The sequence below is a fragment of the Neophocaena asiaeorientalis genome, unplaced genomic scaffold (genome assembly GCF_003031525.2).
Source record: "Neophocaena asiaeorientalis asiaeorientalis breed wild unplaced genomic scaffold, Neophocaena_asiaeorientalis_V1.1 scaffold57, whole genome shotgun sequence".
NCBI lineage: Eukaryota > Metazoa > Chordata > Mammalia > Artiodactyla > Phocoenidae > Neophocaena > Neophocaena asiaeorientalis.
The window spans coordinates 2,980,031-2,992,969 of NW_020172731.1; the positions used below are offsets into that span (position 1 = coordinate 2,980,031).

General features: G+C 36.4%; 1 protein-coding gene across 1 annotated transcript; it reads left to right on the forward strand.

Moving 5' to 3' along the window:
* On the forward strand, positions 1-6,760 carry MRPS30 (mitochondrial ribosomal protein S30). Its single transcript, XM_024740341.1, has 5 exons — positions 1-601; positions 1,989-2,134; positions 2,864-2,969; positions 4,175-4,351; positions 6,393-6,760. The coding sequence occupies exons 1-5, from the start codon at positions 10-12 to the stop codon at positions 6,680-6,682; spliced, it is 1,311 nt and encodes a 436-aa protein (XP_024596109.1). The 5' UTR covers positions 1-9; the 3' UTR covers positions 6,683-6,760.
* The last annotated feature ends 6,179 nt before the right edge of the window (positions 6,761-12,939 follow it).

A 12,939-nucleotide genomic window follows, 5' to 3' on the forward strand; every position in this document is an offset into this window, starting at 1 on the left:
CCAGCAAACATGGCGGCGGCCAGGTGCTGCAGGCTTGTGCTCCGTGGTTCAGGGCTGTCACTGCACACCGCGGCCGAGGCCGCCGTCAAGGCTCCCGAAGTGACCGGCCCAGATATCGCGGCGGCCCCAGTCGCGCGCTACCCGCCGATCGTAGCCTCTCTGACTGCCGACAGCAAGGCGGCACGGCAGCGGCGAGTGGAGCGATGGCAGGCCACGGTGCACGCGGCCAAGTCGGTAGACGAGAAGCTGCGAATCCTCACCAAGATGCAGTTCATGAAGTACGTAGTTTACCCGCAGACCTTCGCCCTAAACGCCGACCGCTGGTACCAGAGCTTTACCAAGACGGTGTTCCTGTCGGGCCTGCCGCCGCCGCCGCCTGCCAAGCCCGATACCGAGCCCGCGCCGGCTCTGGACGTAGCGGCCCTGCGCGACGCTGCCTGTGATTGCCTACTGCAGGAGCACTTCTTTCTGCGGCGCAAGAAGCGTGTGCCTCTTTACCTGGAACGTGAGGCCATCACCTCGCCTTTCTTGGACCAGCTGGTTCTCTCCCTCACGGGCCTGCTCAGCGCTCGCAATCCGGCCCTGGCTGCCGCCGCCCTCGGTGAGCATCGGGCCCGCCACTCCGGGCGGGGGAGGTGGGGATGGTAGGGGACCTCTCTGCGCCAGATTTGCCCCCTCTTCCTTTCTTTCTGCTTGGTCAGTTTTTTTTCTCAGTCCTTTCGCTCCTGGCTGGCGACAGCGTCCGGAGACTGGGTTCTCGTGCATGTGCTGCCACCTACTCACTGTACAGCCCTAGGCTAAGTAGCCTAAGCCCTCCAGGACTGCTTTGTGAAGGTCCAGACAAGTGTTGGTTAAGAAAAGGGGCTCCTAGAGAGCGGGACAGGCCTGGGGTTGCCTTTTAGCTCTTCCATCAAAAAGTTACTGACCTTATGTTAGTTTATAAACCGATTTTGACCTAGTTTTTCTCATTTTCAAGATGAGAATACGATAATAGTACTACTTGGTCATAGATAGAACTGTTAAGATTAAAGGCGATATTGATTAAAATACCTAACGTGTATTCGGTACTCTCTATGTACCTGGGCCTGTTCTAAATTTTATAATGTGCCAAATTTAATCCTCACAGTAACTTTACAGTAGGCACCATTGTTTTATAAATGAAAAAACAAACAGATCCAAGGTTCAGAAACGTAAAATGTATCTAGTTAAAGAGGCTACAGCTGGTAGATTTGGAGGACGGGCTTCAAACCCAGCCATTCTGGGTTCCCAGTAAACAATCAGCAACTTCTGTTTTACTGTTACATGCAGGCATGAAAAATAATTAATGGATAGACAGTTTTAAAAATCAGTGTTTCTGACGTGTTCATCATTTTATATCAGCCACCCAGTAGGTATCTTAATAAATATCTATTGAATTAACGTTACTGTGACTGTAGGTGTGTGCTCAACTGAGTCTTGCAGTGCTCTTGTTTCTTTCATCCCAGTTGGGAATGAAGTGGTCTTGAGAGAAGCGTCACAGACTTTGCTCATGATTGATGGCCTGGGAAAGTTGACAATCTCGTCAAAACCCAGGTTCCTCTTCTGTATAATGGAGATAACAACTATACATACCTTTGAGAGTTATTGTGAAGATTGAATTAGTAATTCATAAGACAGCTCTGACTCTTAAACATTTTATTTCTGGTGAATGATGCTGCTGTTAGTTTTATTTTATGTTTGTCCTTAACTGAGAAACCTCTTTGGTTACAATGCTTAGTGTAGTGTGGCACAAGTAGACAATAAAGGTTTGAGCGTTATATTAAAGTTGTGATTGTTTAAGTTAAATTATTACATAATCCAGACTCTATATCTTACATCAAAGAGTAATTTTTGATGTATTTTCAGCTAGCACAGTCATTCTTGAGTTCTGTGTTGCAGAGTTTGGTGTGCTTACAATAACTAAATTCATCTAAATTATCATATAAAAATTTTTGAATATCTTTTGATAGACTGTAAACGCCCAGTTCACTTCTACTGGTTGCGTGGTGAAGAAATTATTTCTCGTGGTCATCGGAAAGGTCGAGTTGATGCTTTGAGATACCAAATAAATGATAAACCACACAACCAGATTCGAATATCCAAGCAACTACCTGAGGTAAAGATTTATTGCATATGTTTCTGTTGACAGTTGAGGAGGAAGTGTTATGGCAGGCTAGGTAATGGGCTACGTAGGATAAAAAGTTTTGGATAGAACTCTTTTCTTTCAAGTGTATTTGGAATATATCTCAGCTATAATTCTTTTTCAGCTTTTTAACTTGCTATATTATATATATTTTGCAGAGGTCAAATAATCCTTTTAAGTGGGGTTAAGTCCTCAGTTTTTAGGACCATACAAATCTTTTTTTTTTAATGAAAATACGGATAATAGTTTATGATTGTAATTTACGGTAAACTACCCTACCTAATTATAAATCAAGGCATTTTTACAGCTATAAGCTGGTCATCTTATGTGTATACACTTCTTTTGGAGAAAACAAGTGTGTTTTGAGTGTCATCTGTATGTCCATGTCAGTGGTTGGCACATTTATTCTGCAGAGGTCCAGATAGAAAATATTTTAGGCCTTGAGTGTCATAAGTCTCTGTTGCATTCTCAGTTCTTATCATGTAACAGCAGCCGTGTACCATAGGTAAATGAATTTGCATGACTGTGTTCCAATAAAACTTTAGAAAAACAGGTGGCTGGCTGGATTTGGCCCATCACTAGATGGTAGTGTTAAATCATTTTGTAAAATCATCTCATTTTTAAGATTTTTAAATCTATTAAGAATGTGACTAAAACATGTGCTAGTGTTGCTGTGAATTCACTTATGACTTTTTCTTTAAGTTTGTGCCGCTGGATTATTCTGTACCTGTAGAAGTCCCAGTTATGAATTGTAAGCCAGACAAACTTCCATTATTCAAACGGCAATATGAAAATACCATATTTATTGGTAAGTTTCCTCTTTTAATAAATGAGTTCAAAGTGTCCTGTGCAAATTTGCATAATTAATTCGCTTTTTTTTTATTATTATTTTTTTGCGGTACGCGGGCCTCTCACTGTTGTGGACTCTCCCGCTGCGGAGCACAGGCTCCGGACGCGCAGGCTCAGCGGCCACGGCTCACGGGCCTAGCCGCTCCGCGGCATGTGGGATCTTCCCGGAGCGGGGCACGAACCCGTGTCCCCTGCATCGGCAGGTGGACTCTCAACCACTGCGCCACCAGGGAAGCCCCATAATTAATTCTTGATGACCAAGAGGTTCAGATAGTCTATAAGCAATGTAATTCATCTCAGGTTGCAGTTTGCATGAAAATTGGAAAGAAAATATTCTTTCAGTTTGCCATTTAAAATTTTACTTGTTTCTACTGAATTAACAGTATTTAACAAATAGTTATGTTTATTAGGCTTTGTTGATTTATTATTTATATAGAAAAGTAATTTGTGTTTTTTCAAAAGTAAACAGGTAAGAATTGGATTTGAGGTAGTGATTGGCTTTTTTTTTAACAAAAGCCTCCCATTTGTGCCACACGCTGATAACCATCAGGAATATAAAAATTAATAAGGCCTGATCTCTGTGCTCATGCAGCTTATACTTTGGCTGTTTTTTCTTTGTTTATTAATTCCTAGCTGACTGAGGAAGATTTTTAAGAAAGCAGCTTTCTGCTGGTCCTCCAGAACTGTTTTATCAGTCCCTTCTCAGTCGCTGTGGTCTTAGAGAGTGAATTATGGGGAACTTTTGGTTGAAAAGACTTTACCACTAAAGCCAAGAATTTCAGCATTATAAAGGAAGTTTTTAAAGTCATGAAGCGTTTGTATCCTTTGGTGATTATGACCAGCAGAATAACAAAGCTCCTAGTGATGACCGAGGAGTTTGAGAAAACTGAAATAATAGGGAATTTTAAATAAATTTTACATATATTCTTTTGACCTATCCTATGTCATAGTGAGTCGATGATAGCTAGCAGATTGTACTTTCAGATGAAATTTATTGTAATCAATAAAATAAATAAGTAAACCAAGCTTTCCGTTTGTGTATTTTGAATGCTGATCACATAATGAGTAGAGGAGACAGATAGCCTTGAAACAAATACTGAGGACATGTGCTCCAGATATTCTACTTGTGTATTTCATCTGAAATGTTTTTATTTTGCTCTTCAGGCACAAAGACAGCAGATCCACACTGTTATGGACATACCCAGTTTCATCTGCTACCTGACAAATTAAAAAGGGAAAGGCTCTTGAAACAAAACTGTGCTGATCAGATAGAAGTTGTTTTTAGAGCTAATGCTATTGCAAGCCTTTTTGCTTGGACCGGAGCACAGGCTATGTATCAAGGTAAAACTAGTTTTATGGCATTATAGTTATTGGACGACATTTTAAGAATTTAATAGATCAAATTGTTTTCCTTGGGTTAAAATGTAGGCTGAATCTTCACATTTTGAAAACTTTTGCATTGACACAAAATGCAGTTGTTTTAAAGTCCATAATTAAATATTTTACATTTGTAGTTGGTAGGTGGCACTTTGGTAGTTACTCTGATCTTTTACTGTGACCATTTTTGTGTGAATGTATTTTTTTCTGATGATGTTCTCAAGCATTTCAAAGACCACCTAACTGAGTCAGCTCTGTAGATGACAGCAGCTTTCTGAAACTAGAAAATGAAATGTTTTCATGGATTAAATTTTAGATTAAATCACAGTTATGATATATAACTTCTTTGAAGGCCATATCTAGGGTGTGAGTTAGGAGACTGTTCATTCAGTTAATGACTTATGGTTTTTACATACCAGGTGCTGTTGGCCTTGGAGATATAGTGTTGAGTGAGAGAGACAGATCCTGCTCTCCTGGAGCTTATGTTATAGTAAGGAGAGTAAAAGATAATAAACATGTAGTATTTTTAGCTAGTGGTGTTACTCTGGAGAGACTATACTAGATGAGGGGTAGAATGATTCATAGGTTGCAGGTATAAATGAGGCGTGGGGCAGAATCTATTTAAACAGAGTTAATTCAGGGGAGGTCTCTAAAAAAATGACATCTGAACAGAGACCTGAATGGTGAGGAGCTGCCTTTGCACAAACCTGGGAGAAGAACACTTCTAGGCAAAAGGAATGGCAAGTAACTCTGAGCTAGGAACGGACTTGAAGTGTTGAAGGAACAGCATGAAGGCTGATGAAGAAAGGGAGGGGGAGAATGGAAAGCGATAGGAGGTGAGAGAGAGGAAGCTGGAGGCATGCCATGGAGGACTTCTAGAGCTAGCCCACTGTGAAGCATTTGGATTTTGTTACAATACAATATATACCTAGATTACTCCTGTATAAGCATCCATGAGGAATTTTAATACAGATTTAATTGTTGCCAGGCTCACCTTTTTCCTTTATATATATATATGTATATATATACACATATATATACACACACATGTATGTGTATATATATATATATATTTTTTTTTAACCTTACACTCACAATTGTTGACTTACATTTTTGTAATAGAAATAAATGGATAAAGTAGGAATAGAAGTAGACAGAATCAGAAAAAGTAGAAGGAAACTTTCTTGAAGATACTAGAATGGCATTGTTCGTTCATAAAAGATAAAGTACTTCTTTTCACAGTATAATTCTATATTTTAACAATACTATTTATTGGCCATCTTCATTAAAGCTGATATAAAATATGTGTGGCAAAATTTATAAGTTATTCCTTGGCCCTGGCAGTTGGATTTAAAAGTATTAAAGCCAGTTAGCCTGGAACAAGAAACAGCCAGAAAACTTGAGTAGTAAAGGTATTAAGATATCCTGGAACCTTATGATGACGTAAAATAAACTAGGCAAAATGAAAGCAACTCATAAAATCAATTTTGAATTATAAATTAAGACACAGAATTCATCTAATTATATGGTTGAAGTTCTTAGAAAGTCAAGTTTTTTTCTGAAGGGCGTTTTTTTGGTAGATTTGGTGAAGTAAATGGCCGTAATGGTTATTGGATGTTAGATGCTGCTGGTATAAGGAAAATTTGAACATATTTGAGGTTGTGAGTAATCATGTGGTTAGTACCAGATGTAGGAGAGATCTGCATAGATAGAGCTTGCTGCTCTTCTTAGATGAAGTGAGTTAAGGTTGAAAGCTGATGAAGTCCAAAGTTGTTGAAAAGGTGTATCCTGAACTTTGGGGATAGTAGAGGGAAGGAAATAGTTCTTGATGCAGAAATGGAATATAGGATTAGAATGGAAAAGATAGGGAAAACTTTGATATCTTTAGGAATTTGGTAGGTAAAATATATAGGTTTTAGGAGGTATTTTATATCCTCTAATATGTGTGTTTTGTTTTGGTAAAATATATTCTGTATGTAAGTTTCAGCATAACTTTCTTCTACAGGATTCTGGAGTGAAGCAGACGTTACTCGACCTTTTGTCTCCCAGGGTGTGATCACAGATGGAAAATACTTCTCCTTTTTTTGCTACCAGTTAAACACTTTGGCGCTGACTGCACAAGCTGATCAAAATAACCCTCGTAAAAACATATGTTGGGGGACACAAAGTAAGCCTCTTTATGAAACAATCGAAGATAATAATGTGAAAGGTTTTAATGATGATGTTTTACTTCAGATAGTTCACTTCCTACTGAATGGACCAAAAGAAGACAAATCACAGCTGTTGGTAAACTAAGAAAAAACATTTGATTTGAGACTTTGGGAATACTTAAATTTCACTGAAGGAACAATAAAAGGAATTTTAATAATGAGACTTCTGTCAAATATTAAATGTACTGATTTTCAGACAAATATTTCTTATGTTAACCTCTGATTAGACCTTTCATTTGGCTCAAAATACATCACTAAAGGATTTAATTTTAGATATAGTATGTCGATTAAAAATAATTTTACTTATATGTGACTAACTGATGAGACTAATTGAGCAATCATCAATACCTGGTATTAACTGTGTGTGTAAGCTCATACTACTTGTTGCATACCACTCACTGCATGACAGGCCAGTAATTTGAGAGACAAGGTGTTGGCGTAAGGAAAAATGACGTTATTTGGAAAGCCAGTGAGCCAAGATGGCGGACTAACATCCTAAAGAATTATTTTAATTCAGGGTAGAATTCTAGCTTCTTTTATGCTAGGGAAGCGGGAATAATCTTGTGGACAGTCTTCTGACTGGTTGGTAATGAGATTAACCAGGTGGTATTCTGGGAGTCAACATTAATCAACCTTCTGGTTCCAACCTGGCTGGGGTGTATGTGCTTGTGGTCAGCATGTAGTTAACTTTTTCTACCTGGTGAGAATTTTAGTATCTATAAAACAACTGAAGTATATGACTCAGAATATTATCTATAGCCCTCAAGGAGGAACTACAGGTCTTTTGACTTTGTTTTATGGCTAAACTATTATTTTGTCTTGCTTGACTCTTTTCCTTTGTTTCTGCATTGTCTCATTTATCTGACTAAATTTGCTGTTTGGAACTCAGGGAAGGCCTTGGAGGCTGAAGCTTTTCTACGAACAAGAGGCAGGGGATATGGAGGTTCTCTACCCTGGAAGGCCCTGCAGGTCCTGCTCAGTTTTCTATGGTTTTAAAAGTAATATAAAGACAGTTCAGTGCTTGAGAATATTTAGATGTTTTGTTATATTTTTTCTTTTTAATTTTTTATAATAATATCGTATAGAGTTTCAAAACCCTACACAAACCCCTTCAAAACATGAACAGTATTTTGCATGTATAGGAAACTGGCACGGAGGAGTTAAAGTGACTTTAATAAGTTTTCACAGATGATTAATAATATAACTGATGAATTATATGCAACTTAGTTTCCTTAGAGCTTGGAAGTAACATTAATATACTTCTGCTAGTTTCATTTGTTCTATCCCAAAGATTGGGAAACGAGGTTTGATATGTTTCAAAATCAATTGTCGGTAAAATTGTTAATCTTGTTGAGAATTAAGGTTCATTCAAACTATTTTTAGTGAGAAAAAATAATTACCTTTGTTGTTGTTGTTGTTTTTTGGCCGTGCTGTGCGGCATGAGGGATTTTATTTTAGTTCCCTGACCAGGGATCGAACCTGTGCTCAGTGGAAGCACCGGATCACCAGGTAATTCCCCTAATTACCTTTATATAACCATGCTAACACTTACGATTTTATATAACCGCCTGTTGTAGATATCTAAAATAATCCATTATTTACTGTAGTTAATAACAAATGCTGTTTTTTCTTTCTTCCTTCTTCCTTCCCTCCCTTCCTCTCGCTCTTTCAAAACAGAGGTCACAGTTATATGGAATAGATGCCTCAGCTAGAAGGGATTATTTACTACAAATGATTGCTAAACTGAAGGAATATTATTTGAAAGTTGTAATTCAGTTCAGGCAAGTGCCTCCTTTGCAAGGCATTGTGCTAAGTGTTCCATCTTTACTTCCATTTTTTGCAGAATGCCATGTAATTTCACTCCACCATTCTTTTATTTAAGCTGTTTCCAAAGCTTGGAATACTGTTTTCTACCCCTGGTCCTGTTTATTCCAACCTGTCTGTTGCATTCTCATTCATCCTTCATAGAAAAATGCAGGTATAGAGGGAACAACCATATCAAGCTCCAAATAAAATATCTCTTAATCTTCACTCTCACTTTCTAACTAATTGAACCTTGGGCAATTTGAGTTACCATCCTTGATTTCTGCCTCCATAAAACAAAATAATTTCACAAACTTGTCTAAGGATGAAATGAGCTAGCGTATGTGAAAGTGCTTTTAAAATATTATGTAATTAAAATATTGAGGGTTCAGATGAAATACTTTTCTTTGCCTAAACAGATTGTAATTGATTGTCCCATCCTTTGAATACTTCTTCCTCTATGGTAGCACCTGTTTCATTGTTTCACAACAATTTTTCTCATTACCAATAGTGGACAACACACACATCAGACATACACACCTGTATGTACATGTCAGGACTTCATAGAGCACTTACCATATTCTAGAGCATGGTCTAGATATTTTACCGATATTAGCTCACTTAATCATCACAACCATTTTGTGAGCTAGGGACTATTATTCTCATTTTGCTGGTAAGTTAACAGGCACAGAGAGCCCAACAGCTTATTGCAGGTCACACAGCTAGAAAGTGGCAGGATTAGAATTTGAGCCCAGGTGGTCTGACTCCAGAGCCTATGGTAGATATTCCCCAGTAATACACTATAGATGTAGTCAGTGCTACAGCAGTGTATCAGTGGTATAAATTTAGATAAAGGAAATGTTAATACTGACTGATATGAATCATAGGAATGTGCCTTGGAGCAAGTAGCATTTGAATTGGTTCTTGATAGATGGCATTTTCCAAAAACAGGAGAGTAAGTGGATAGATCTGTGAATGAAGGTGAAAAGTTCAAGATTTACCTGGGAAGTAGCCGGTAACTTGCTTTACCCAAGTAAGGTGTAGTCTAAAAGCATTTCGAGAAAAAATTTATTTACTAAGAAACAAAATCTAATTGGTGTCCCATCTACATATAACACTGAACATCAGGAAATGTTTAGTGTATAGCATGTATAGCAATGTATAGCATGTATAGCAATGTTTAGACTTCTGGGGGAAACATTACATCAGAAGAAATCTGAATTAGTCAAGATAAAGATAGGTTAGGACAATTGAAAAAAATGTTAGAACACCCAAGTCTCTTACCAATTCATCAAAAATGTATTTCAGTTGATTAGCACATGATTTAATAGAGGAACCAATGAATGGAGGAATCAAAATGAATAAACGTAATGAGTACACAAAGTTGTATCAGGCAAAAGTAGGCATAAAGCAGGGTTAGTACCTATAATTTCAAACAATTCAAGTCAAGAAAACTAGTGTTAAAAGGTCATTTTATGTTATAAACTATAATCAGTGTACAAAATGTTAATCTTAGTTTTGAGAAGTTGGAGTAACTAAAAATGAGGAATAATGAGTAAAGGTGACTTAATAAAATTTGGTATCTTACAAACAGAATATATCTTTTAAAATGTGATAGAACATGTATACAAGATCATTTATTAGACCACAGAAAGTGTCAGGAAATTATTAAAAGTGGGAATCATATAGGTCGTGAACTCTATCCACACCGCAGTATACCCAGAAATTGTTGGTATAGTTTTAAACCAGGAACACCTAATCATTTGAAAGTGAAAGTATATTCTTCAATGGTTATTGCCTGGACAGAATTTTCAATATAAAAATCAAACACTCCCAGAGCTATATCACAATCTAAAAGTGAGAGCTAGTTATCTTACTTGCCTTTTCATTTTTGTCAGATGTATTTTTATATGATCTGGACAGTTCTTCCTTTCCTATGCTTTGAGCAGGAAAGCATTGTATTAGTGTAAGTAAAACTTTAGACTAAAATACAAATCCTGCCTATAAAAGCTAGTGGAATATAGCCAAAATTATTGTGAATACATTTACTCCTAAGGATGCATGAAGGTGCTGTAGGAGAGAATCACTGAATAAACATAATCTCTTCCTTTTGCAGTTGTCAACTAACTTTGCTTTAATACTTTTTGTTTTTGTATTAAAACACATGGAGTAGAATGGGAAAAGCCACATGTATTTTAAAAGATAAAACACGAAGTTCAGAGAAATTTTCACTAATCTCAGAACTCGGGAAGAGCATCGTATCTTGCTTTTTGCAGTCTTACATTTGATTTGATGCCTGTTTACTAATATACTTAGTGGCAAATTTATAATGTTATGTGTTTATGTAAAGCAAGAAAATAAAATCTGTGTTTGCTAGAAGAGTTTAAAAAAAACTAAAGAAAATCAGAAGAAGAAAATATAAATGTAGAAGACTGAATTGGAAGAGAAAGCAGACTTGACAAGTAGATGCACTAACTGGTTCTTTATCCTAGCCCCTCCCATATCAGTAAAAGAGTTAATATTCTAGTAAATCTAATCAAGAGGAAAAAAGAAAACATTTAGAATTGGAAAAGGGGAAGTAATATACTTGGTGGAGGCTCTAGATAGATAGGAAAATGCTATGTATAACAAATTTGGACATTTTCTGCTGAGAAATATAAACAAAATGATAAAGATAGAAAGCTTAAATGGACCATGGAAGAAACTGAAAATATTTCTAAGATACCTTCCGACAAGGGTCCAGAGCAGTACAGTTTATCGGTGAATTCTTTAAAATTTCCATGAAACAAAACTAAAGTTTGGAGTGCTACCCAATTCATCTTATTAACTCATCCTAATTTTAAAAAAATATCTAAAAACATACAGGTTAAATGCACATTTGTATATAAATGCAGAAATTCCAAATGAAATGCCACATATCAACTTCAACAGTAATTAAAAAATCCACCCTAATAGGGTAGAGTTAATCATGGAAATTCAGTACCAGATTGATGTTAGGAAATATGCTAATAGCTAACATCAGCAGTTCAAAGGAAAAAAATAAGGCTTTTGATAAAATTCTTACTCTTGGTTAAAAAAGCAAAGAAAAATGGGTATTAATAGAAGTATATTTTAGTAAGAGTTTTATGTTAGGCTACCCCCAATTTATGTTTAATGGTGAACAATAACTGATGTTCCACTGAACTCAGGTAAGACTGCCAGCTTTGAGCTTTATGTGTGGTTTGCTGATTCATTCCAGGTGCCTAGAATCGTACAAGCAAGCACTCCAAAGTTTGTTGAATAGATGTGAATTAATGAACTTAAGGTAGTCAGTCTTTCTAGTTTGAAATCAGGTATATCTCCTCATTTATGTGCACTTTTCATATCTCAGCAAAGTTACAGTTTTCTTTATGAAGATTTCCATGCCTAGATTTTTCTGTGAGTTAATTTTTTTCATTTCAGTTATTTTTTATAGCTTCAGAAAAGGGCTTTGTAATAGCTGTTGTTGACTGCTATATATTTATTTTGTAAAAGACCGTTTAATTAGCTCATTAAATCAGGCATTTTTTAGTTGAGTCTCATGAGGTATATAGCTCCAGTCTGTCTTGGGTTCCTCTGAAACTGCTTATCAGCACAGCTAATCATCAACCTCCATGTAGTAAAATCATTGGACAGTCTCTGACTACTTCACTCAGTACATTTGTCACATTTGGCGTGGATGACCACCCCTTCATTCTTGAAGTGCTGTCTTTTATTGCCTTCCGTGAAACATACTCCATTTTCCTCCTATCTCTTTGACCATTCTTTCACATTCCCCTTTGCTGTTCTTCCTCTAATCTTTCTTTAAATATTGGTATACCTCAGGGTTCTGCTCTAGGCGCCATCTTTTTTTATCCACCATCTTTCCTTAGATGACCGTACCAAGTTTCATGGATTTAAATATATTTATAAGCACATTCAAAATTGCAATTCTATTTCAATTTTGTGTTTCATGTCTGAACTGTTAACATCACCATTGTAAATGAATAGGTCTGAGTGATTAAAATTAGGGTGATTTTTCATTAATTTTTCAGTTTCATAAATTTCCCAGAAATACATATTATTTTTATAATAAAAAATTCACTTTAATTAAAGAACCTAGTTCTCTTTCCTGAACGGACTCCAACATGGAACCACCGTCTTATGTCAAATTGTATTCCATCATAAACAACTTTATTGTGAAATTGTATTTGGAAAAGCATTTCTTGAGTACATTTGTTATTTAAGAAAATTTCGATCAGTAAAATTCACGTAAGTTTCATCATACATATATTTAACTTATTCTAAATAGTTGATCCCTATAAACTGAAAACTTATCTATTAGATGCAAAGAGCTTAAATATTTTTCTTGAGATATTTTAATAGACCAGTCAATTGCTATGCATATTGCATTTTACATTAAATTCTAGCACATTTTGGATAATGCTTAAATTAAATGTGAGGTACGGTTAATTCACATAAAATGTAAAACACAATAATTTTTTAATTACTCATTTACTATTATAGAAATCGGAAAAAATC